An 18,855-nucleotide genomic window follows, 5' to 3' on the forward strand; every position below is an offset into this window, starting at 1 on the left:
CTCTCTCTGTTTCTGCGTTCCCAGATTCTTCCCTTTCACTGTTTCTTATATTCCCCGAGATCCGTAACTCCGATTGGGCTGAAATTTTAACATGATCTCTATCCGGATATTAACTTTCTTGCGGCGAAAGAAGGGCATCAACCGCCTTACGGGTGGCCCACGAGGGTCAGGGGCGCGCCCAGGGGGGCAGGCGCGCCCCTGCCTCATGGCCACCTCGGGCACCGTCTCGCGTGGAATTTTCTTCCCCAAAATCATATATATTTCAAAAAAAATCTCCATCAGTTTTTATCCCGTTTGGACTCCATTTTCTATGGATATTCTGCGAAACAAAAAACATGCAACAAACAGGAACTGGCACTGGGCACTGGATCAATATGTTAGTCCTAAAAATAGTATAAAAAGTTGCCAAAAGTATATGAAAGTTGTAGAATATTGGCATGGAACAATCAAAGATTATAGATACGACGGAGACATATCAACATCCCCAAGCTTAATTCCTGCTCGTCCTCGAGTAGGTAAATGATAAAAAAAGATAATTTTTGATGTGGAATGCTACCTAGCATAATCTTGATCACATATCTAATCATGGCATGAATATTAAGATACGAGTGATTCAAAGCAATAGTCTATCATTTGACATAAACACAATAATACTTCAAGCCTACTAATAAAGCAATCATGTCTTTTCAAAATAACATGGCCAAAGAAAGTTATCCCTACAAAATCATATAGTCTGGCTATGCTCCATCTTCACCACACAAAATATTCACATCATGCACAACCCCGATGACAAGCCAAGCAATTGTTTCATACTTTTGACGTTCTCAAACCTTTTCAACTTTCACGCAATACATGAGCGTGAGCCATGGACATAGCACTATAGGTGGAATAGAATATGATGGTGGAGAAGACAAAAAGGAGAAGATAGTCTCACATCAATTAGGCGTATCAACGGGCTATGGAGATGCCCATCAATAGATATCAATGTGAGTGAGTAGGGCTTGCCATGCAACGGATGCACTAGAGCTATAAGTGTCTGAAAGCTCCAACTAAAACTAAGTGGGTGTGCATCCAACTTGCTTGCTCATGAAGACCTCGGGCATTTGAGGAAGCCCATCATCGGAATATACAAGCCAAGTTCTATAATGAAAATTCCCACTAGTATATGAAAGTGATAACTCAGGAGACTCTCTATATGAAGAACATGGTGCTACTTTGAAGCACAAGTGTGGAAAAAGGATAGTAGCACTGCCCCTTCTCTCTTTTTCTCTCATTTTTTTGTTTTTTGGTGGGCTTCTTTGGCCTCTCTTTTTTATTTGGGCTTCTTTGGACTCTTTTATTTTTTGTAAAGTCCGGAGTCTCATCCCGACTTATGGGGGAATCATAGTCTCCATCATCCTTTCCTCACTGGGGCAATGCTCTAATAATGATGATCATCACACTTTTATTTACTTACAACTCAATATTACAACTCAATGTCTAGAACAAAGTATGACTCTATATGGATGCCTTCGGCGGTGTACGGGGATGTGCAATGATCTAGCATAGCAATGACATTAAAAAACGGACAAGCTATGAAAACATCATGCTAGCTATCTTACGATCATGCAAAGCAATATGACAATGAATGCTCAAGTCATGTATATGATGATGATGGAAGTTGCATGGCAATATATCTCGGAATGGCTATGGAAATGCCATGATAGGTAGGTATGGTGGCTGTTTTGAGGAAGATATATGGTGGGTTTAAGGTACCGACGAAAGTTACGCGATACTAGAGAGGCTAGCAATGGTGGAAGGGTGAGAGTGCGTATAATCCATGGACTCAATATTAGTCATAAAGAACTCACATACTTATTGCAAAAATCTATTAGTCATCGAAACAAAGTACTACGCGCATGCTCCTACGGGGATAGATTGGTAGGAAAAGACCATCGCTCGTCCCCGACCGCCACTCATAAGGAAGACAATCAATGAATAAATCATGCTCCGACTTCGTTACATAACGGTTCACCATATGTGCATGCTACGGGAATCACAAACCTCAACACAAGTATTTATACAATCCACAACTACCCACTAGCATGGCTCTAATATCACCATATTTATATCGCAAAACTATTGCAAGGAATCAAACATATCATATTCATCGATCTACAAGTTTATGTAGGATTTTATGACTAACCATGTGAATGACTAGTTCCTGTCATCTCTCTAAATAGATATAAGTGAAGCAAGAGAGTTCAATTCTTTCTACAAAAGATATGCCCATGCTCTAACAAATATAAGTGAAGCAAAAGAGCATTCTACAAATGGCGGTTGTATATGTAAAGAGAAACAGGCAATCCAAACTTCAAATGATATAAGTGAAGCACATGAAGCATTCTATAAAGCAATACTCAAAAGATATAAGTGAAGTGCAATGAGCATTCTATAAATCAACCAAGGACTATCTCATACCAGCATGGTGCATAAAAGAAAAATGAAAACTAAATGCAAAAGACGCTCCAAGGTTGCACATATCGCATGAACGAAACGAATCCGAAAACATACCGATACTTGTTGAAGAAGCATGGGATGCCTTCCGGGGCATCCCCAAGCTTAGATGCTTGGGTGTCCTTGAATATTTACTTGGAGTGCCTCGGGCATCCCCAAGCTTGAGCTCTTGCCTCTCTTCCTTCTTCTCACATCAAGACCTTCTCGATCATCGAACACTTCATCCACACAAAACTTCAACAGAAAACTCGGTAAGATCCGTTAGTATAATGAAGCAAATCACTACTCTAAGAACTGTTGCAAACCAATTCATATTTTTTTTCATTGTTTCTACTGTAATATAACTTTTTCATGGCTTAATCCACTGATATGAATCGATAGTTTCATCAAAACAAGCAAACTATGCATCAAAAACAGAATCTGTCTAAAACAGAACAGTCTGTAATAATATGAACATTCACCATACTTCTTATACTTGAAAAATTCTACCAAAATTATGAAAAATAAAAAATTTGTATAGGAAGACAGTGCAAAAAGAATCAGAACCATTTGACGTTCCAGCAAGAATTGTAAAATCGCGCACTACAGCCAAAGTTTCTGTCCTGCACCGTACAAACCATCAAGCAAATGTAAACATCCTAAAGGCAAACCTTGGCAAATTATTTTTATAATACAATGGAATTTTACAAAGGGATAATTATTTTTATTGAAAAGTTTCTGTAATCAAGTTTCACAAAGTTTTCGTGAGCATGAACAAAGTTCAAGGCTAGCTCCCACTTCAACAATGCTTGTCTTTCTCACTTCCGCTTTCCTTTTTGAAAAAGTTTTGGGTTCCCCTCTTTATTTCTGTTGTTTTTAAACTATATAAAAGCACTCATCAGAAATAAATGACTCTCTAAAACTTCCGGGTTGTCTCCCTGGCAGCGCTTTCTTTAAAGCCATTAAGCTAGGCATATAGTGCTCAAGTAATGGATCCACCCGGATCCCAAGGTATATCAAATCCAATTTTAATTAACAATGATTTGTAATTTAGTGGTGAGCACAAGGTAACATATATCATGTAATGACGAAGTCTAACTCTCTTCCTATGCATCGGCATGTCATAATAGAACAATTCATGCACACAAAGTAAAGGCCAATGCATAGTATAAATAGTTTCTTGCAATTTTATCATATTGGAAACATAGAGAGGTGGAGATATAGTTCCTCTCTCATAATAATTGCAAGTAGGAGCAGCAAGCACATGCATATTATATTCATCAAAATCATCATGTGCAACGGTATAATGCAACCCATCAATATAATCCTTAATAAGTGCAAACTTCTCCGATATAGTGTAGTTGGGAGAATCCAAAAAGATAATAGGACTATCATGCGTGGGTGCAATAGCAACAATTTCATGTTTAACATAAGGAACTATAGAAATTTCATCTCTATAAGCATAATTCATATTGGCATCTTGGCCACAAGCATAGCAAGCATCATCAAAAAGGGATATTTCAAGAGAATCAACAGGATCATAACAATCATCATAGCAATCATCCTTCGGTAAGCACGAAGGGAAATTAAACAATGTAAGAGTTGAAGAGTTACTCTCATTAGAAGGTGGGCATGGGTAGCTAATCCTCTCTTCCTCCTTTTGTTCTTCGCTCTCCTCCTCATCTTTTTCATCCACTGAGCTCACAGTTTCATCAATTTCTTCTTCCATAGACTCCTGCAAAATGTTAGTCTCTTCTTGGACAGTGGGGTAGTCCTCAATATATTGTTCAACATAGGCATTAGAAGCATAATTATCATAGCAATATTTAAGTACGGCAAAATTTTCAGATTTGTAAAGAGTAGCATCATACTTTTCAATCAAAGAAGCAATTTCGTAAGCACCCTTAAAAGCAACAAATTCTTCAATTTGTTGAACATCATAGTAATTATAAACACCCTTAGCATACGAAGATACGATTCCATTGTCACTAAACTCACATTGATAGGGAAGGTGTTTCTTAGGGTTTTCAGAACAACAAGTAAAATCATATATTTGACATAAATTCCAAGCATAGCATTGCAAACGATGAATTTGACCCAGTAAAATTTTCCCTTTTCAGATATTCGGTGTCACACATAACAAGCATGCTCATCTAAAGATTTGCCCTCAACTAAGCTAGTTGGGGTTTTAGCACGAGCACATAGGGATCGAAGATGATCCAAGTAATAAGCTTCAGGAGTGTGATAGATTTTGAGTGGTTCTTCAACCATTGGTTTAGTAGGTACAACTAATTTTTTTGGTATTTTGCGTTTCCTACCCATAACTAAAGATACAAAACAAGAGCACAGAATAAAAACTACTTAGTGATAAAGCAAACAAGCACACGCGAGAATATTCACCCCACGCTATGGCTCCCTGGCAACGGCGCCAGAAAAAGGTCTTGATGACCCACAAGTATAGGGGATCGCAACAGTTTTCGATAAGTAAGAGTGTCGAACCCAACAAGGAGCTAAATGTAGAACAAATATTCCCTCAAGTTCTATCGACCACCGATACAACTCTACACACGCTTGACATTCGCTTTACCTAGAACAAGTATGAAACTAGAAGTACTTTGTAGGTGTTGTTGGATAGGTTTGCAAGATAATAAAGAGTACGTAAATAAAAAAGTAGGGGCTGTTTAGATAAAGAAACAATAAAGTAAATATAGCGAGTGTGGAAAAGTGGTGGTAGGAGTTGCGAAATTGCCCCTAAGCAATTGACTACTTTACTAGACCGATAGCAAGTATTATGTGGGAGAGGCCACTGCTAGCATGTCATCCCTGACTTGGAATTCTATGCACTTATGATTGGAACTATTAGCAAGCATCCGCAACTACTAATGTTCATTAAGGTAAAACCCAACCATAGCATTAAGGTATATTGGTCCCCCTTCAATCCCGTATGCATCAATTTCTATGCTAGCTTGAAGCTTCTGTCATTCTTGCCCTCCAATACATAGTCCTATCAAGATACAACTAACCCTAGGGTGTGATCCACGCGCGCAATCATATGATGGGCACCAAAGGACAGCAACATAACCACAAGCAAATTAAATCAATCATAGCAATTCATCAACCACCGATAGGATAACGAAAATCTACTCAGACATCATAGGATGGCAACACATCATTGGATAATAATATGAAGCATAAAGCACCATGTTCAAGTAGAGGGTACAGCGGGTTGCGGGAGAGTGGACCGCTGTAGATAGAGGGGGGAAGGTGATGGAGATGTTGGTGAAGATGGCGGAGGTGTTGGTGTAGATCGCGGTGATGATGATGGCCCCCGATGGCACTCCGGTGCCACCGGAAGCGAGGGGGGAGAGCCCCCCTCCTTCTTCTTCTTCCTTGACCTCCTCCCTAGATGGGAGAAGGGTTTCCCCTCTGGTCCATGGCCTCCATGGCACGGGAGGGGTGAGAGCCCCTCCGAGATTGGATCTGTCTCTCTGTCTCTCTATGTTTCTGTGTTCCCAGATTCTTCCCTTTCACCGCTTCTTATATTCCCTTAGATCCGTAACTCCGATTGGGCTGAAATTTTAACACGATCTCTATCCGGATATTAGCTTTGTTGCAGCGAAAGAAGGGCATCAACCACCTTATGGGTGGCCCACGAGGGTCAGGGGTGCGCCCAGGGGGTAGGCGTGCCCAGGGGGGCAGGCGCGCCCCCTTCCTCGTGGCCACCTCGGGCACCGTCTCGCGTGGATTTTTCTTCCCAAAAATCATATATATTCCAAAAAAAATCTCCGTCATTTTTTATCCCGTTTGGACTCCGTTTGATATGGATATTCTGCGAAACAAAAAACATGCAACAAACAGGAACTGGCACTGGGCACTGGATCAACATGTTAGTCCCAAAAATAGTATAAAAAATTGCCAAAAGTATATGAAAGTTGTAGAATATTGGCATGGAACAATCAAAAATTATAGATATGACGGAGACATATCAACGAGCAACAAGTAACAAAAGTAAATAAAGTGCAGCAAGGTGGCCCAATCCTTTTTGTAGCAAAGGACAAGCCTGGACAAACTCTTATATAGAGAAAAACGCTCCCGAGGACACATGGGAATATCATCAAGCTAGTTTTCATCACGCTCATATGATTCGCGTTCGGTACTTTGATAATCCGATATGTGGGTGGACCGGTGCTTGGGTACTGTCCTTACTTGGACAAGCATCCCACTTATGATTAACCTCTATTGCAAGCATCCGCAACTACAACAAAAGTATTAAGGTAAACCTAACCATAGCATGAAACATATGGATCCAAATCATCCCCTTACGAAGCAACGCATAAACTAGGGTTTAAGCTTCTATCACTCTAGCAACCCATCATCTACTTATTACTCCCCAATGCCTTCCTCTAGGCCCAAACAATGGTGAAGTGTCATGTAGTCGATGTTCACATGACACCACTAGAGGGATGACAACATACATCTCATCAAAATATCAAACGAAGACCAAATTCACATGACTACTAATAGCAAGACTTCTCACATGTTCTCGGGAACAAACGTAACTACTCACAAAGCATATTCATGTTCATAATCAGAGGGGTATTAATATGCATATAGGATCTAAACATATGATATTCCACCAAATAAACCAACTAGCATCAACTACAAGGAGTAATTAACACTACTAGCAACCCACAGGTACCAAACCCGAACTTGGAGACAAGAATTGGATACAAGAGATGAACTAGAGTTTTGAGAGGAGATGGTGTTGGTGAAGATGTTGATGGAGATTGCCCTCTCCTGATGAGAGGAGCGTTGGTGATGACAATGGCGATGATTTCCCCCTCCCGAAGGGAAGTTTCCCCGGCAGAACAGCTCTGCCAGAGCCCTAGATTAGTTCCGCCAAGGTTCTACCTCGTGGCGGCGTAGTTTCGTCTGAGAAGATGGCTTCTGATTTTTTTCTCATCGAAAGACCTCATATAGCAAAAGATGGTCATCGGAGGGCCACCAGGGGGCCCACGAGGTAGGGGGCGCGCCCAGGGGGTAGGGCGCGCCCCCACCCTCGTGGGCAGGGTGTGCCCCCCTGGTGAACTTCTTCCGCTGAGTATTTTTTATATATTCCGAAAACGTCTTCCGTGAAGTTTCGGGACTTTTGGAGCTGTGCAGAATAGGTCTCTAATATTTGCTCCTTTTCCAGCCCAGAAACCCAGCTTCCGGCATTCTCCATCTTTATGGAAACCTTGTAAAATAAGAGAGAATAGGCATAAGTATTGTGACATAATGTGTAATAACAGCCCATAATGCAATAAATATCGATATAAAAGCATGATGCAAAATGGACGTATCAAACCCAAATTTATTGATTCGACACAAGGGGAGCCAAAGAATATTTTCAAGTATTAGCAGCTGAATTGTCAATTCAACCACACCGGAAACTTAATATCTACAGCAAAGTATTTAGTAGCAAAGTAATATTATAATAGCGGTAACGGTAACAAAAGTAATAGTTTTGATTTTATAGTGATTGTAACAGTAGCAACGGAAAAGTAAATAAGCGAAGAACAATATGTGAAAAGCTCGTAGGCAATGGATCAGTGATGGATAATTATGTCGGATGTGATTCCTCATGCAATAGTTATAACATAGGGTGACACAGAACTAGCTCCAGTTCATCAATGTAATGTAGGCATGTATTTCGGATATAGTCATACGTGCTTATGGAAAAGAACTTGCATGACATCTTTTGGCATACCCTCCCGTGACAGCGGGGTCCTATTGGAAACTAAGAGATATTAAGGCCTCCTTTTAATAGAGTACCGGACCAAAGCATTAACACTTAGTGAATACATGAACTCCTCAAACTACGGTCATCACCGGTAAGTATCCCAATTATTGTCACTTTGGGGTTAGCGGATCATAAAACATAATAGGTGACTATAGACTTGCAAGATAGGATCATGAACTCACATATATTCATGAAAACATAATAGGTTCAGATCTGAAATCATGGCACTCGGACCCTAGTGACAAGCATTAAGCATAGCAAAGTCATAGCAACATCAATCTCAGAACATAGTGGATACTAGGGATCAAACCCTAATAAAACTACCTCAATTACATGATAAATCTCATCCAACCCATCACTGTCCAGCAAGCCTATGATGGAATTACTCATGCACGGCGGTGAGCATCATGAAATTGGTGATGGAGAAGGTTGATGATGACGATGGCGACGGATTCCCCTCTCCGGAGCTCCGAACGGACTCCAGATCAGCCCTCCCGAGAGAGATTAGGGCTTGGCAGCGGCTCCGTATCGTAAAACGCGTTGAATCCTTATCCTTGATTTTTTTTTCTCCCCGAACGTGAATATATGGAGTTGGAGTTGAGGTCGGTGGAGAGTCAGGGGGCCCACGAGGCAGGGGGGCACGACCAGGGGGTAGGCGCGCCCCCACCCTCATGGACAGGGTGTGAGCCCCCTAACATTGATTCTTTCGCCAATATTTTTTATATATTTCAAAAATATTCTCCGTTGATTTTCAGGTCATTCCAAGAACTTTTATTTCTGCGAAAAAATAACACCATGGCAATTCTGCTGAAAACAGCGTCAGTCCGGGTTAGTTCCATTCAAATCATGCAAGTTAGAATCCAAAACAAGGGCAAAAGTGTTTGGAAAAGTAGATACGTTGGAGACGTATCAACTCCCCCAACCTTAAACCTTTGCTTGTCCTCAAGCAATTCAGTTGACAAACTGAAAGTAACAAATAAAAACTTTTACAAACTCTGTTTGCTCTTGTTGTTGTCAATATGTAAAGCCAGCATTCAAGTTTTCAACAAAGATTATGAACTAACCATATTCACAATAACATTTAGGTCTCATGTTTACTCATATCAATGGCATAATCAACTAGCGAGCAATAATAATAAATCTCGGGTGACAACACTTTCTCAAAACAATCATAATATGATATAACAAGATGGTATCTCGCTAGCCCTTTCTGAGACCCCAAAACATAAATGCAGAGCACCCCTGAAGATCAAGGACTGACTAGAAATTGTAATTCATGGTAAAAGAGATCCAGACACAGTCATACTCAATATAAACTAATAGTAATGCATGCAAATGACAGCGGTGCTCTCCAACTAGTGCTTTTTAATAAGAAGATGATGACTCAACATAAAAGTAAATAGATAGGCCCTTCTCAGAGGGAAGCAGGGATTTGTAGAGGTGCCAGAGCTCGATTTTGAAATAGAGATGAATAATATTTTGAGCTACTTTCATTGTCAACATAACAACCGAGAGATCTCGATATCTTCCATGCTACACACATTATAGGTGGTTCCCAAGCAGAATGGTAAAGTTTATACTCCCCCACCACCAACAAGCATCAATCCATGGCTTGCTCGAAACAACGGGTGCCTCCAACTAACAACAATCCCGGGGGAGTTTTGTGTGCAATTATTTCGATTTGATTTGAGCATGGGACTAGGCATCTCGAAGACCAGCCATTTTCTCGTGAGTGAGAAGCGGGGTCCACTCCTCTTGAGAATAACCCGCCTAGCATGGAAGATATAGATTGTCCTAGTTGATGCATGAGCTATTCGAGCATACAAAACATAATTTTTATTTAAAGGTTTAGAGTTTGGCACATACAAATTTACTTGGAATGGCAGGTAGATACCGCATATAGGAAGGTATGGTGTACTCATATGGAACAACTTTTGGGGTTTATGGAATTGGATGCACAAGCAGTATTCCCGCTTAGTACAGGTGAAGGCTAGAAAGAGACTGGGAAGCGACCAACTAGAGAGCGACAACAATCATGAACATGCATTAAAATTAATCAACACTGAACGCAAGCATGAGTAGGATAATTCACCATGAACATAAATATCATGGAGGCTATGTTGATTTTGTTTCAACTACATGCGTGAACATGTGCCAAGTCAAGCCACTCGAATCGTTCAAAGGAGGATACCACCCTATCATACCACATCACAATCATTTTAATAGCATGTTGGCACGCAAGGTGAACCATTATAAACTCATAGCTAATTAAGCATGTCATGAGCAACTATAATCTATAATTGTCATCGCAAACATGTTTCATTCATAATAGGCCGAATCACGAACGATGAACTAATCATACTAGTAAACATGCCCGTGCGTTGCAACGGGCCCGATAAATACGGCTCAAGACCCCCACAATTCAACGTCTTCTATTTCAACACGGTGTCCCACCCGTGTCACCACTTGTCTTAGTCCCTCATCGACACCGTGTCACCACTTATCTTAGTCTCTCACCACCGGCGATTACCGCAATGTCCTCTAATCACAACATGTCTGGACTTCGTCAATCCCAGCCATTGCATGACACACATGTCATTAACGTGCAATCACAATGGAATGTTTAAAACATTAAAAACTAATCTTGTCGAGCTGGACATGAGGATCGCTCTCCGCAAGCTATTCCCTACACTTGGTCTCACGCATCCCGCTACAGTGATAACATGGAGGCCGTCGAGGAAAGTAGCACCCTGAGTAGGGTGTCATTGGCGGCCATCGCAGTGCTTCACTACCGTGAGCGGGATCAAGAACCTGGGTTGTGGAGGGTCACTCAAAGTCTGATCCGTTGTGCATTGTTGATGGGTGCGAACGGCCGAACCGGGGATTGGTCATCACACTCTAGCACGCGACTTTCATGAGCCCCTTCCTACACCGACTTGTAATTATGAAAATTTATAATGACGGTGGGCTTCGCCCCAGTCTCATCTAGCAGAAGACCCGTGTGTTGCTATAGGCAAAAGGTGAAAAATACCTCCGCATGCACCATCGAAAGTGTCAAAATCATCTACTTTTTGCCTCTTTGTTGACCATTATGCGGTTCACCGATCTAAGCTCCATCCCGCGGAGACACGATGTTGAGTGAGAGGATGCATCAATGTCGACGGTCGGGCATGCACCTCTCGCAAAAGTGAATTGGAAGTAGATGGCATGCAAGGGTAGGTTGACGACAGCAGCTGGCAGAAACTTCAAATATGGAGCAAGGATAAATAGACAATCAAGTCATGGTCTCCTTTTCTCTCTTATTACTAACTAACTAATTCAATTTTTTTACATTTATCAAAAAAACATCTTAAGAAACAAATACCCTTTCCTATTGATTTTAGCTCTAAAGCTTTTTGCTGCCTCAAACTCACTGACCTATATTGAACCATTCAATATATAGCACACCCTTTTTTGGGGAGCGGATATATACTCCTAGAGTCCGTGCCTCCATTTTTCTATGGTTCTCATTGACTGATAACTACACATCAAGTGCACCTTGATACTGGTAGCAACTGGTCACGCACTCCCACACTCGCTTTTTTATTATAGGGCCAAGATGATACGACCGAAAATAATTCAAACCCTATATCTGCACAACAAGATGTAACAGAACATCCTTTCATTTCATTGATCAAAGCATATTTGTAATCACTCAATTCATAGTTTTGAACATGTCAATGGCAGGACTGACACGTCCAACAATCATACATATGTTGTCAACTCTCCGCTTCGATGGCGGTGGCTAGGTCAACCTAGGTGCTAGGTGAGGAGACCATCATACGCAGTGCCAGTTCCTAGAGGGCATCCGAGGAGGCTGGAGAGGCTTGCCTCAGGCAGGAGCCTAGAGACGTCGTCCTATGCCCGGCAACGCCAGCCACTGCAGCACCTCGCTTGACAACTCAACATTCTTTAAACAGCCTGAAATAATTCGTAGTGTCATTAAAGACTGAAGTAAAGTTTGATTTAAAAGTTTCTTCAATGCTATATTTACCAGTGGTATGAGGAAACCTTAGCAATAAATTAATATGGTCGGTAAGATACATATGGTTTTTCAGTAAGAATTCACCCTTCCAAAGCACGAAACTTGCAGATTGCCACCCATCTTCAGTCACACTTGAGACCAGAGAGACTGAAATTGAAGGCGCTGGAATAGACCTCATCTTCCTGGAGGTAAGAGTTATTCAAGAGCTCACTTGCAGGAAGTCTTTCATCTACAGGAGCTAGACAGATTTCTATGAAATTCTACTTGTGTTCCTGACTCTAAGTTATACCTACTGAAGTATTTTAGCAGTAAACATTATGTTAGCGTCAGACTTACATAGTTGCTTTCGAAGAGCAAAAAGTTTAACGCAGCTGTATTAGCAGGTCAAAATTAACACCCGTTAACTCCATAATCCTAAATCTCAAGAAAAGACTCACCAAAAAAAAGAAATAACATGTAATAAACTGTTACCAGGAGTCCAGCATCGACGACATCGCCTTTTGAAGAACAAATGCCAAGTGTATGTGAGCTAAATATACTTATACAGATCTAGGGGATACGATGAGACTATGCTTCCAAGCACAGAAAGAAGTACATGATCGGCAATGGCACAAACAAATCTGCACATAGTAAATAACCTCATACAGTATAGACTATACACCAAGGGAAACCGGAACAAAGCGATTCACAAAATGTACAAACTTTACTCTACAGACTCTGCAGGCTATAAAATCAGAACATATATACTCAGGTGCAGGTTCTTCAAAATAACTTCAATTGGTTGCACCTTTGCTCAGATCAAATACAAATAGTAGCTGCATTTGTGTAGAACAAAGAATGAAGCATTCATAGCTTGGCTGCCCTTTGCTTCAGTTAAACAATACGTGCTAGCTTGCTTGATGGTTGTGCCCAAAAAATCCAGAGTGAACAACTCTGAACCTGGCTCTAGCTAAAAGAACAAAATCATTGGCTTAGGTAAGCTTTACTCAGGTTGCTTGATGGTTGTGCCCGAAAAATTCAGTCAATAACTCTGAACCTGACTCTGGCTAAGTTACAGACACTGTGACATGAGTAGCAACCTGAGTAAAGCTTACCTAAAAGAATAACATCACAGAGGCCTCTCACCAAGGACCCGGGAAGCATGCGTAAAACTGATGCTCCTTTCCATAGCAGAAATATAAGTGAACTGACAATCAACTATTCTAGTCATCCATGCTTATATATAGTATAAAAATATGGTGAGTTCAGAAATTAATCTTTTCTTTAAAACTAAACAAAGAAGGAAAAGAAACATACCTGTGCGACCGATCGAATAGGGAAGACATGGCATAATTGTTGTATGCATGTACCCAACAGTGGGCGTTTCAGGCACCCTGCAGGTAATTTTGTTGGACACTTATCCATTAACAGGAGCATCAACAATGGTATGGAGGAAGAACCGTGTCTATGAACAGACCTTGCAATGAATCTCGGTGGAGGCAGCGTCGAGCGCAGAGATTGCGCATGTGACCGCAGACGATGTGAGGACGGCCCAGTTGCAGTGATGCAGGGAGGATGCGAAGGGCAGCGGTGTGCTGCTGGATTGACAAAAGAGGCTGCGAATAGCACAGGGTTCAGCAAGGGGATTGGAATACCCAAGCAACTCATTGTATTGCCAGTGAAGCGTTCTGGTGCCGTAAAGTCTAATGCGCCTGCATTTTAACACAATGGTTGTTAGTACACGACTAAAATAAATTTTTAAACAAAGTAACCTGAGAGTATATCCACAGTAAATAGAATAGGTATATTTTCACAGATCCGTAGCTGTCAGAAAAACACAATGTCACACACTTTGACACTTTGCTTTTTCCATTGATGCAATAATGTCGCCAGACCATATAGTTGCCGATCTTCACTGTTCCATCAGGACTATTTATGAATATATTGTCACACTTGAAGTCGCTATGTATATTCGTTGGCGCCGGACTCTAATGATATTCCAGCCCTGTCAATATCTGCATTGGCCATCATCTCATAGCTTTCATACCCACTTTCTTGTGCTTCCTACAGAACCTGGTCATTGTTTCAAATTTCAGCAATCAAAATGTATTGAATAGAAGAGCGATAAGAGTGAAATCTATCTGTGGTTAATTTTCTAGATGCATTTAAGATGTGCGGCCAATCCCAATCAAATTTCCTTTGCACAAGAACAGACTCCGGTGTAGTTAATACGACACCAAATTAATAAGTACGTCAACTTGTAAACAAAATGGGTAATCCATAATAGAATCAGGCAAAGTATTACGAACGCTCCCTGGTAGGAAGAGACATATGAGTTGTGCTAAAGAAAAAGGGGCATACTGCCTCGCATGCGAGATGTGCAGGGCTCTGTGATGATGTTAACTGTATTCTTGTTCTCACCAACCCATTAGGCGAACAACTCCTGAATGTTCTTGTCCCTCGGCGTCTTCAACAGCTGGATCTCCATACACATTTGTTCTATCTTCTCTGAGGAACCCATGACAGAATCTTCAATCTATGTTTAGCTCCATGTCACCTCATCACCCTCCAGCATATCGAAGGTTTAATAGCTATTGGCACAATATACACTAAGGAACACGTGGTGAGCAATTTCCAGTCTTACATGGCCACTGATAAATTCCAACCCAAAAACGGAACTGAAATGTTTAAACTTGATTAAAAAAACTGGGGTTTATTATAGGCTATAGGTTTGAATTTGGAGTCTGGCAGGCATACTAATAATGCAGCAAAGCGAATCAGATGAGCAAAATTAAATACGTTTTCCATGAATTTGTTGAGGTTCACTAAAAGCATGAAATTCATTAGTGGATATTGTAGAATTCAAGCATGAAAGGTCGCACTTCATAGATGATTGGCTGAAATCAAATGTGTGAAATCACACTCTAGACAATGGGTCAATGACACAGATACGTAGAAAAAACATCAGATAGTTCAATTGAAGGATACACTGTGTTGGCCACGGGCGCCTCATGGCTTGGTTCGGCTTGTTCGCCTCCTCCAGAAGCAGGAGGACCTCGCCCAGGCGGGCGTTGCTCCAGTACGCACCTATGCCCGGCTTGGGAGCCCGTGGCCTCGGCGGACCTAGGACGCGCAGGATCCACGACGACGCTCCCGTACGCTCCTACACCCGGGTTGGGGCTCGGGAGCTCATGGCCTCGCCGGAGTTTCGTCCAGGCTGCGGGGGCACGCACACAGGGCCCATCTCCGTCGAGCACAACTAGTGCATCCGCTTGCGGTCCAGCGCGGCAACCCGCGTTGCTCCGGAGGCGGCGCTCCGGTGGCCGGCCGGCGTGGGGTGGCCGTCCGGCATGGAGATCCAACGACCATGGCTTCCGCTTCCTGTGAAGGGGGAGAGGGAGAGAGGGATGTGAGAAATAGAACCAGAAGAAGGGAGGGAAGAAGGAGAGGAGGGCAGGGCGGCGCGTTGGTCCGGCGGCGGCGCTCTGATGGCCGGCCAGCGCGGGGCGGCGGTCTGGCATGGAGGACCAGGGCCATGGCTTCCGCTTCCTGCGAAGGAGAGAGAGAGAGGGGGATGTGAGAAATAGAACAAGAGGGAGGGGAAGGAAGAAGGAGAGGAGGGCATGGCGGCGCGTTGGTCCGGCAGCGGAGCTCCGGTGGGCGGCGGCGCGGGGCGGCAGGGAGGCACGGGCGCGAGCCGCCCGCACGTGGAGGCGCTTGTTGCGGTCGGCAGCGGCGGACACGGGCAAATGCGGCAAGGTGTTTTTTGTCAAAACGGTTTTATCATATCCACTTAAACATGACTGCGGGTTCATTTCAAAGTAACATCGGGGCTCTTTCGCAAAAACACCGACGACGTATGACCAGAAGCGATCGCTGGTTTATTATTAGGAAAAGATTTACAAAAATAAGAGAGGTCGAGTTTATACCGGCTTCTCTCATCTCAATCAGTCCATCATATATCGTTATTATTGCCTTTCACTTGCACAACCGAATAGTGTGGATAATAATAATAATGCACGTGCATTGGACTAAGCCGGAATCTGCAAGCATTCAATTCAAGGGAAAAGACAAGGTAATATGGGCTCTTTGTTAGATCAACAATAATGCATATGAGAACCACTCTACATTTTCATTATGGTCTTCTCCTCTCGACCCCCAAAGAAAAGAAAGGAAATAAAACTATTTACACGGGAAAGGTCCCAACAAGCAAAAGAAGAACGAGAAATCTTTTTGGGTTTTTTTTTAAATATTATTACTACAGACATGGAAAGTAAACTAGCTAAAAGCTACAACTAATTTTTTTGGTTTTTATTTATTAAGGGTTTTCAAACACACAAGAAGAGGGCTTAAAAGGAAAATAAACTAGTATGGATAATACAATGAAAAAGTATGAGCACCGACAACTGGCATGAGTGTGTGAACATGAATGTAATATCGGTGAGGGTACTCCCGCAAGCTTAGACTTTTGGCCTAAATTGGTCTATTCCCATGGATGGCATGTTGGATATCCGAAGTTGAAGCTGGGGTCGTATTGAGATGCAGCAGCTACTGCCTGAAGAGCTGCAGCCTGGAGGCGAGCTGCCTCCATCCTCCTCTCGTACTCGTTCGCCTCCTCCCTGGTTATAACACATCTCCCTTTTGTCTGAAAGTCAAAAAAAGCAGGAGCAGGGAGAGCAACATGGACGGTGCACCGTCTGTCAAAGATTAGTCGGTACTGGAGGAACTGATCGTTCCTCTCAACAAACTAATGACGAACCATAGCCCCCAAGTTTTATTGTTTATATCCTACTACAACACTCTTGAAAACACTAAGATCGGGAACACACATGTGACATGCCTCATCCTTACCGTTAATGCTTCTACCCACGAAGAGAGAAAAATAATGTATGGTAGGAAAATGAATGCTCCCTATGGTAGGTTGTGTTATTTCTCTAGATTCCCCACAGTGATACTAGCAAGAAATTCTTTAAATTCAGATTTGCGAGGTTCACTAGCACTGCCCCACTGCGGGAGTTTAAAAGCAGTATTATAATCTTCTAAGTCCATGGTATAAGATTTATAATAAAGATCAAATAGGACATTGTGAGAATTGCGCGAGGATGTAAATTTAAACCTTCTCACAAATAAATCAGTTAAATAGAGGTATTTCCGGCACTTATCTGACACGAAGCTCTCAAGATTAGCGTTACGCACATATGCTTCAAATTCTTCCTTGATGCATGTCTGGACCATGAAATCCTCTGACGGCCATTCACAAGGCCGCACTTGAGCCTCCCTTGATAGTTCATTGTCCGGCTCACGTATTGCGGGCCTTGGGCCTTGCTTTTTTGAATAACCACCTTGGTACAGTTTCCTAAACATATTTCTTCCTCTGAAAAATTTCTGAAATTTTTAGTGACTCAAAATAAAAGTGAACCAAATTTAACAAAATTGATAGCAACTACTCCTACAAGCGCCTAGAGGCTATATAATGCATTCAAACTACTTTTGACCACATAAATTTGACATGCAAGCTCAAGAACAGGGTCACCTAAGCAGCAAAAAATTGCAATAAATAAAGCACTAGAACAAAAACTAATTGGACCAATGAAGGAGTCACATACCAAAGAATAATCCCCAAAGCAGTTTTCTGAATGGAGTTTTGAGCAAGGAGATCGAGAATGGCAGCAAGATGAGCTAGAACACGGGTTTGAGCCGGTGGAAGATTTTTTCTGAAGGAAGACGAAGTGTATGGGTGCAAGAATAAGTGGAGGGGACCCACATGGGGTCCACGAGGAAGGGGGCGCGCCCAGGGGGTAGGGAGCGCCCTCCACCCTCGTGGGCACACGGTGGGTCCCCCTGATGTGTTCTCAATGCCAATAATTCTTAAATATTCTGGAAAAAAAATCATATTTCATTTTCAGGGCATTTGGAGAACTTTTATTTTGGGGTTTTTTTATTGCAAGGATAATTCAAAAAATAGACAGAAAATACTATTTTTTTACTTTAATTAATATAAATAACAGAAAGTAAAAAGAGGGTACAGAAGGTTGTGCTTTCTAACTTCATCCATCTCATGCTCATCAAAAGGAATCCACTAATAAGGTTGATCAAGTCTTGTTAACAAACTCATTCTGAATCGCATGAAATCGGAGAAATTTCGAATAACAGTAGGTTACCTCAACGGCGATATGCACATCCCCAACAGTAAGAGTATCATATTTCTTCTTGACAGTAGGAAGAGGAAATTCAAATCCTCCAATAGTGATTGTTGGAATTTTTCCAATAGAATTGATACTGTGGACTTGAGGTTGTTTCCTCGGAAATTGCACCGTATGCTCATTACCATTAACATGAAAAGTGGCATTGCCTTTGTTGTAATCAATAACAGCCCCTGCAGGATTCAAAAAGGGTCTACCAAGGATAATCGACATACTATCGTCCTCGGGAATATCAAGAATAACAAAGTCCGTTAAAACAGTAGCATTTGCAACCACAACAAGCACATCCTCACAAATACCGACATGTATAGCAGTTGATTTATCAGCCATTTGCAAAGATATTTCAATAGGTGTCAACTTATTCAAATTAAGTCTACAATATAAAGAGAGAG

The 18,855-nt window shown here is 41.9% G+C and overlaps 1 protein-coding gene across 11 annotated transcripts; it reads right to left on the reverse strand.

The window, feature by feature from the left end:
- Positions 1-11,903: 11,903 nt before the first annotated feature.
- On the reverse strand, positions 11,904-16,035 carry LOC125542716 (uncharacterized). Of its 11 annotated transcripts, none has more exons than XR_015618102.1 (8): positions 15,249-16,031; positions 14,622-14,851; positions 14,112-14,333; positions 13,738-13,972; positions 13,578-13,654; positions 12,618-12,652; positions 12,308-12,463; positions 11,904-12,217 (listed from the first exon to the last, which is right to left on the reverse strand). XR_015618102.1 is itself a non-coding variant. In XM_087546295.1 (8 exons), the coding sequence occupies exons 3-7, from the start codon at positions 14,131-14,133 to the stop codon at positions 12,404-12,406; spliced, it is 429 nt and encodes a 142-aa protein (XP_087402421.1). In that variant the 5' UTR covers positions 14,134-14,333; positions 14,622-14,851; positions 15,249-16,031; the 3' UTR covers positions 11,904-12,217; positions 12,366-12,403. The 11 variants fall into 11 exon arrangements, 2 of the variants coding, with proteins under 2 accessions (XP_087402421.1, XP_087402422.1); XR_015618101.1 differs by having other exon boundaries at positions 12,291-12,463; XR_015618104.1 differs by adding an exon at positions 12,753-12,901 and having other exon boundaries at positions 12,291-12,652.
- Positions 16,036-18,855: the final 2,820 nt, after the last annotated feature.

This window comes from Triticum urartu, chromosome 3A, assembly GCF_056163025.1.
Source record: "Triticum urartu cultivar PI428250 chromosome 3A, HENAU_Tu73, whole genome shotgun sequence".
NCBI classification, from domain to species: domain Eukaryota; kingdom Viridiplantae; phylum Streptophyta; class Magnoliopsida; order Poales; family Poaceae; genus Triticum; species Triticum urartu.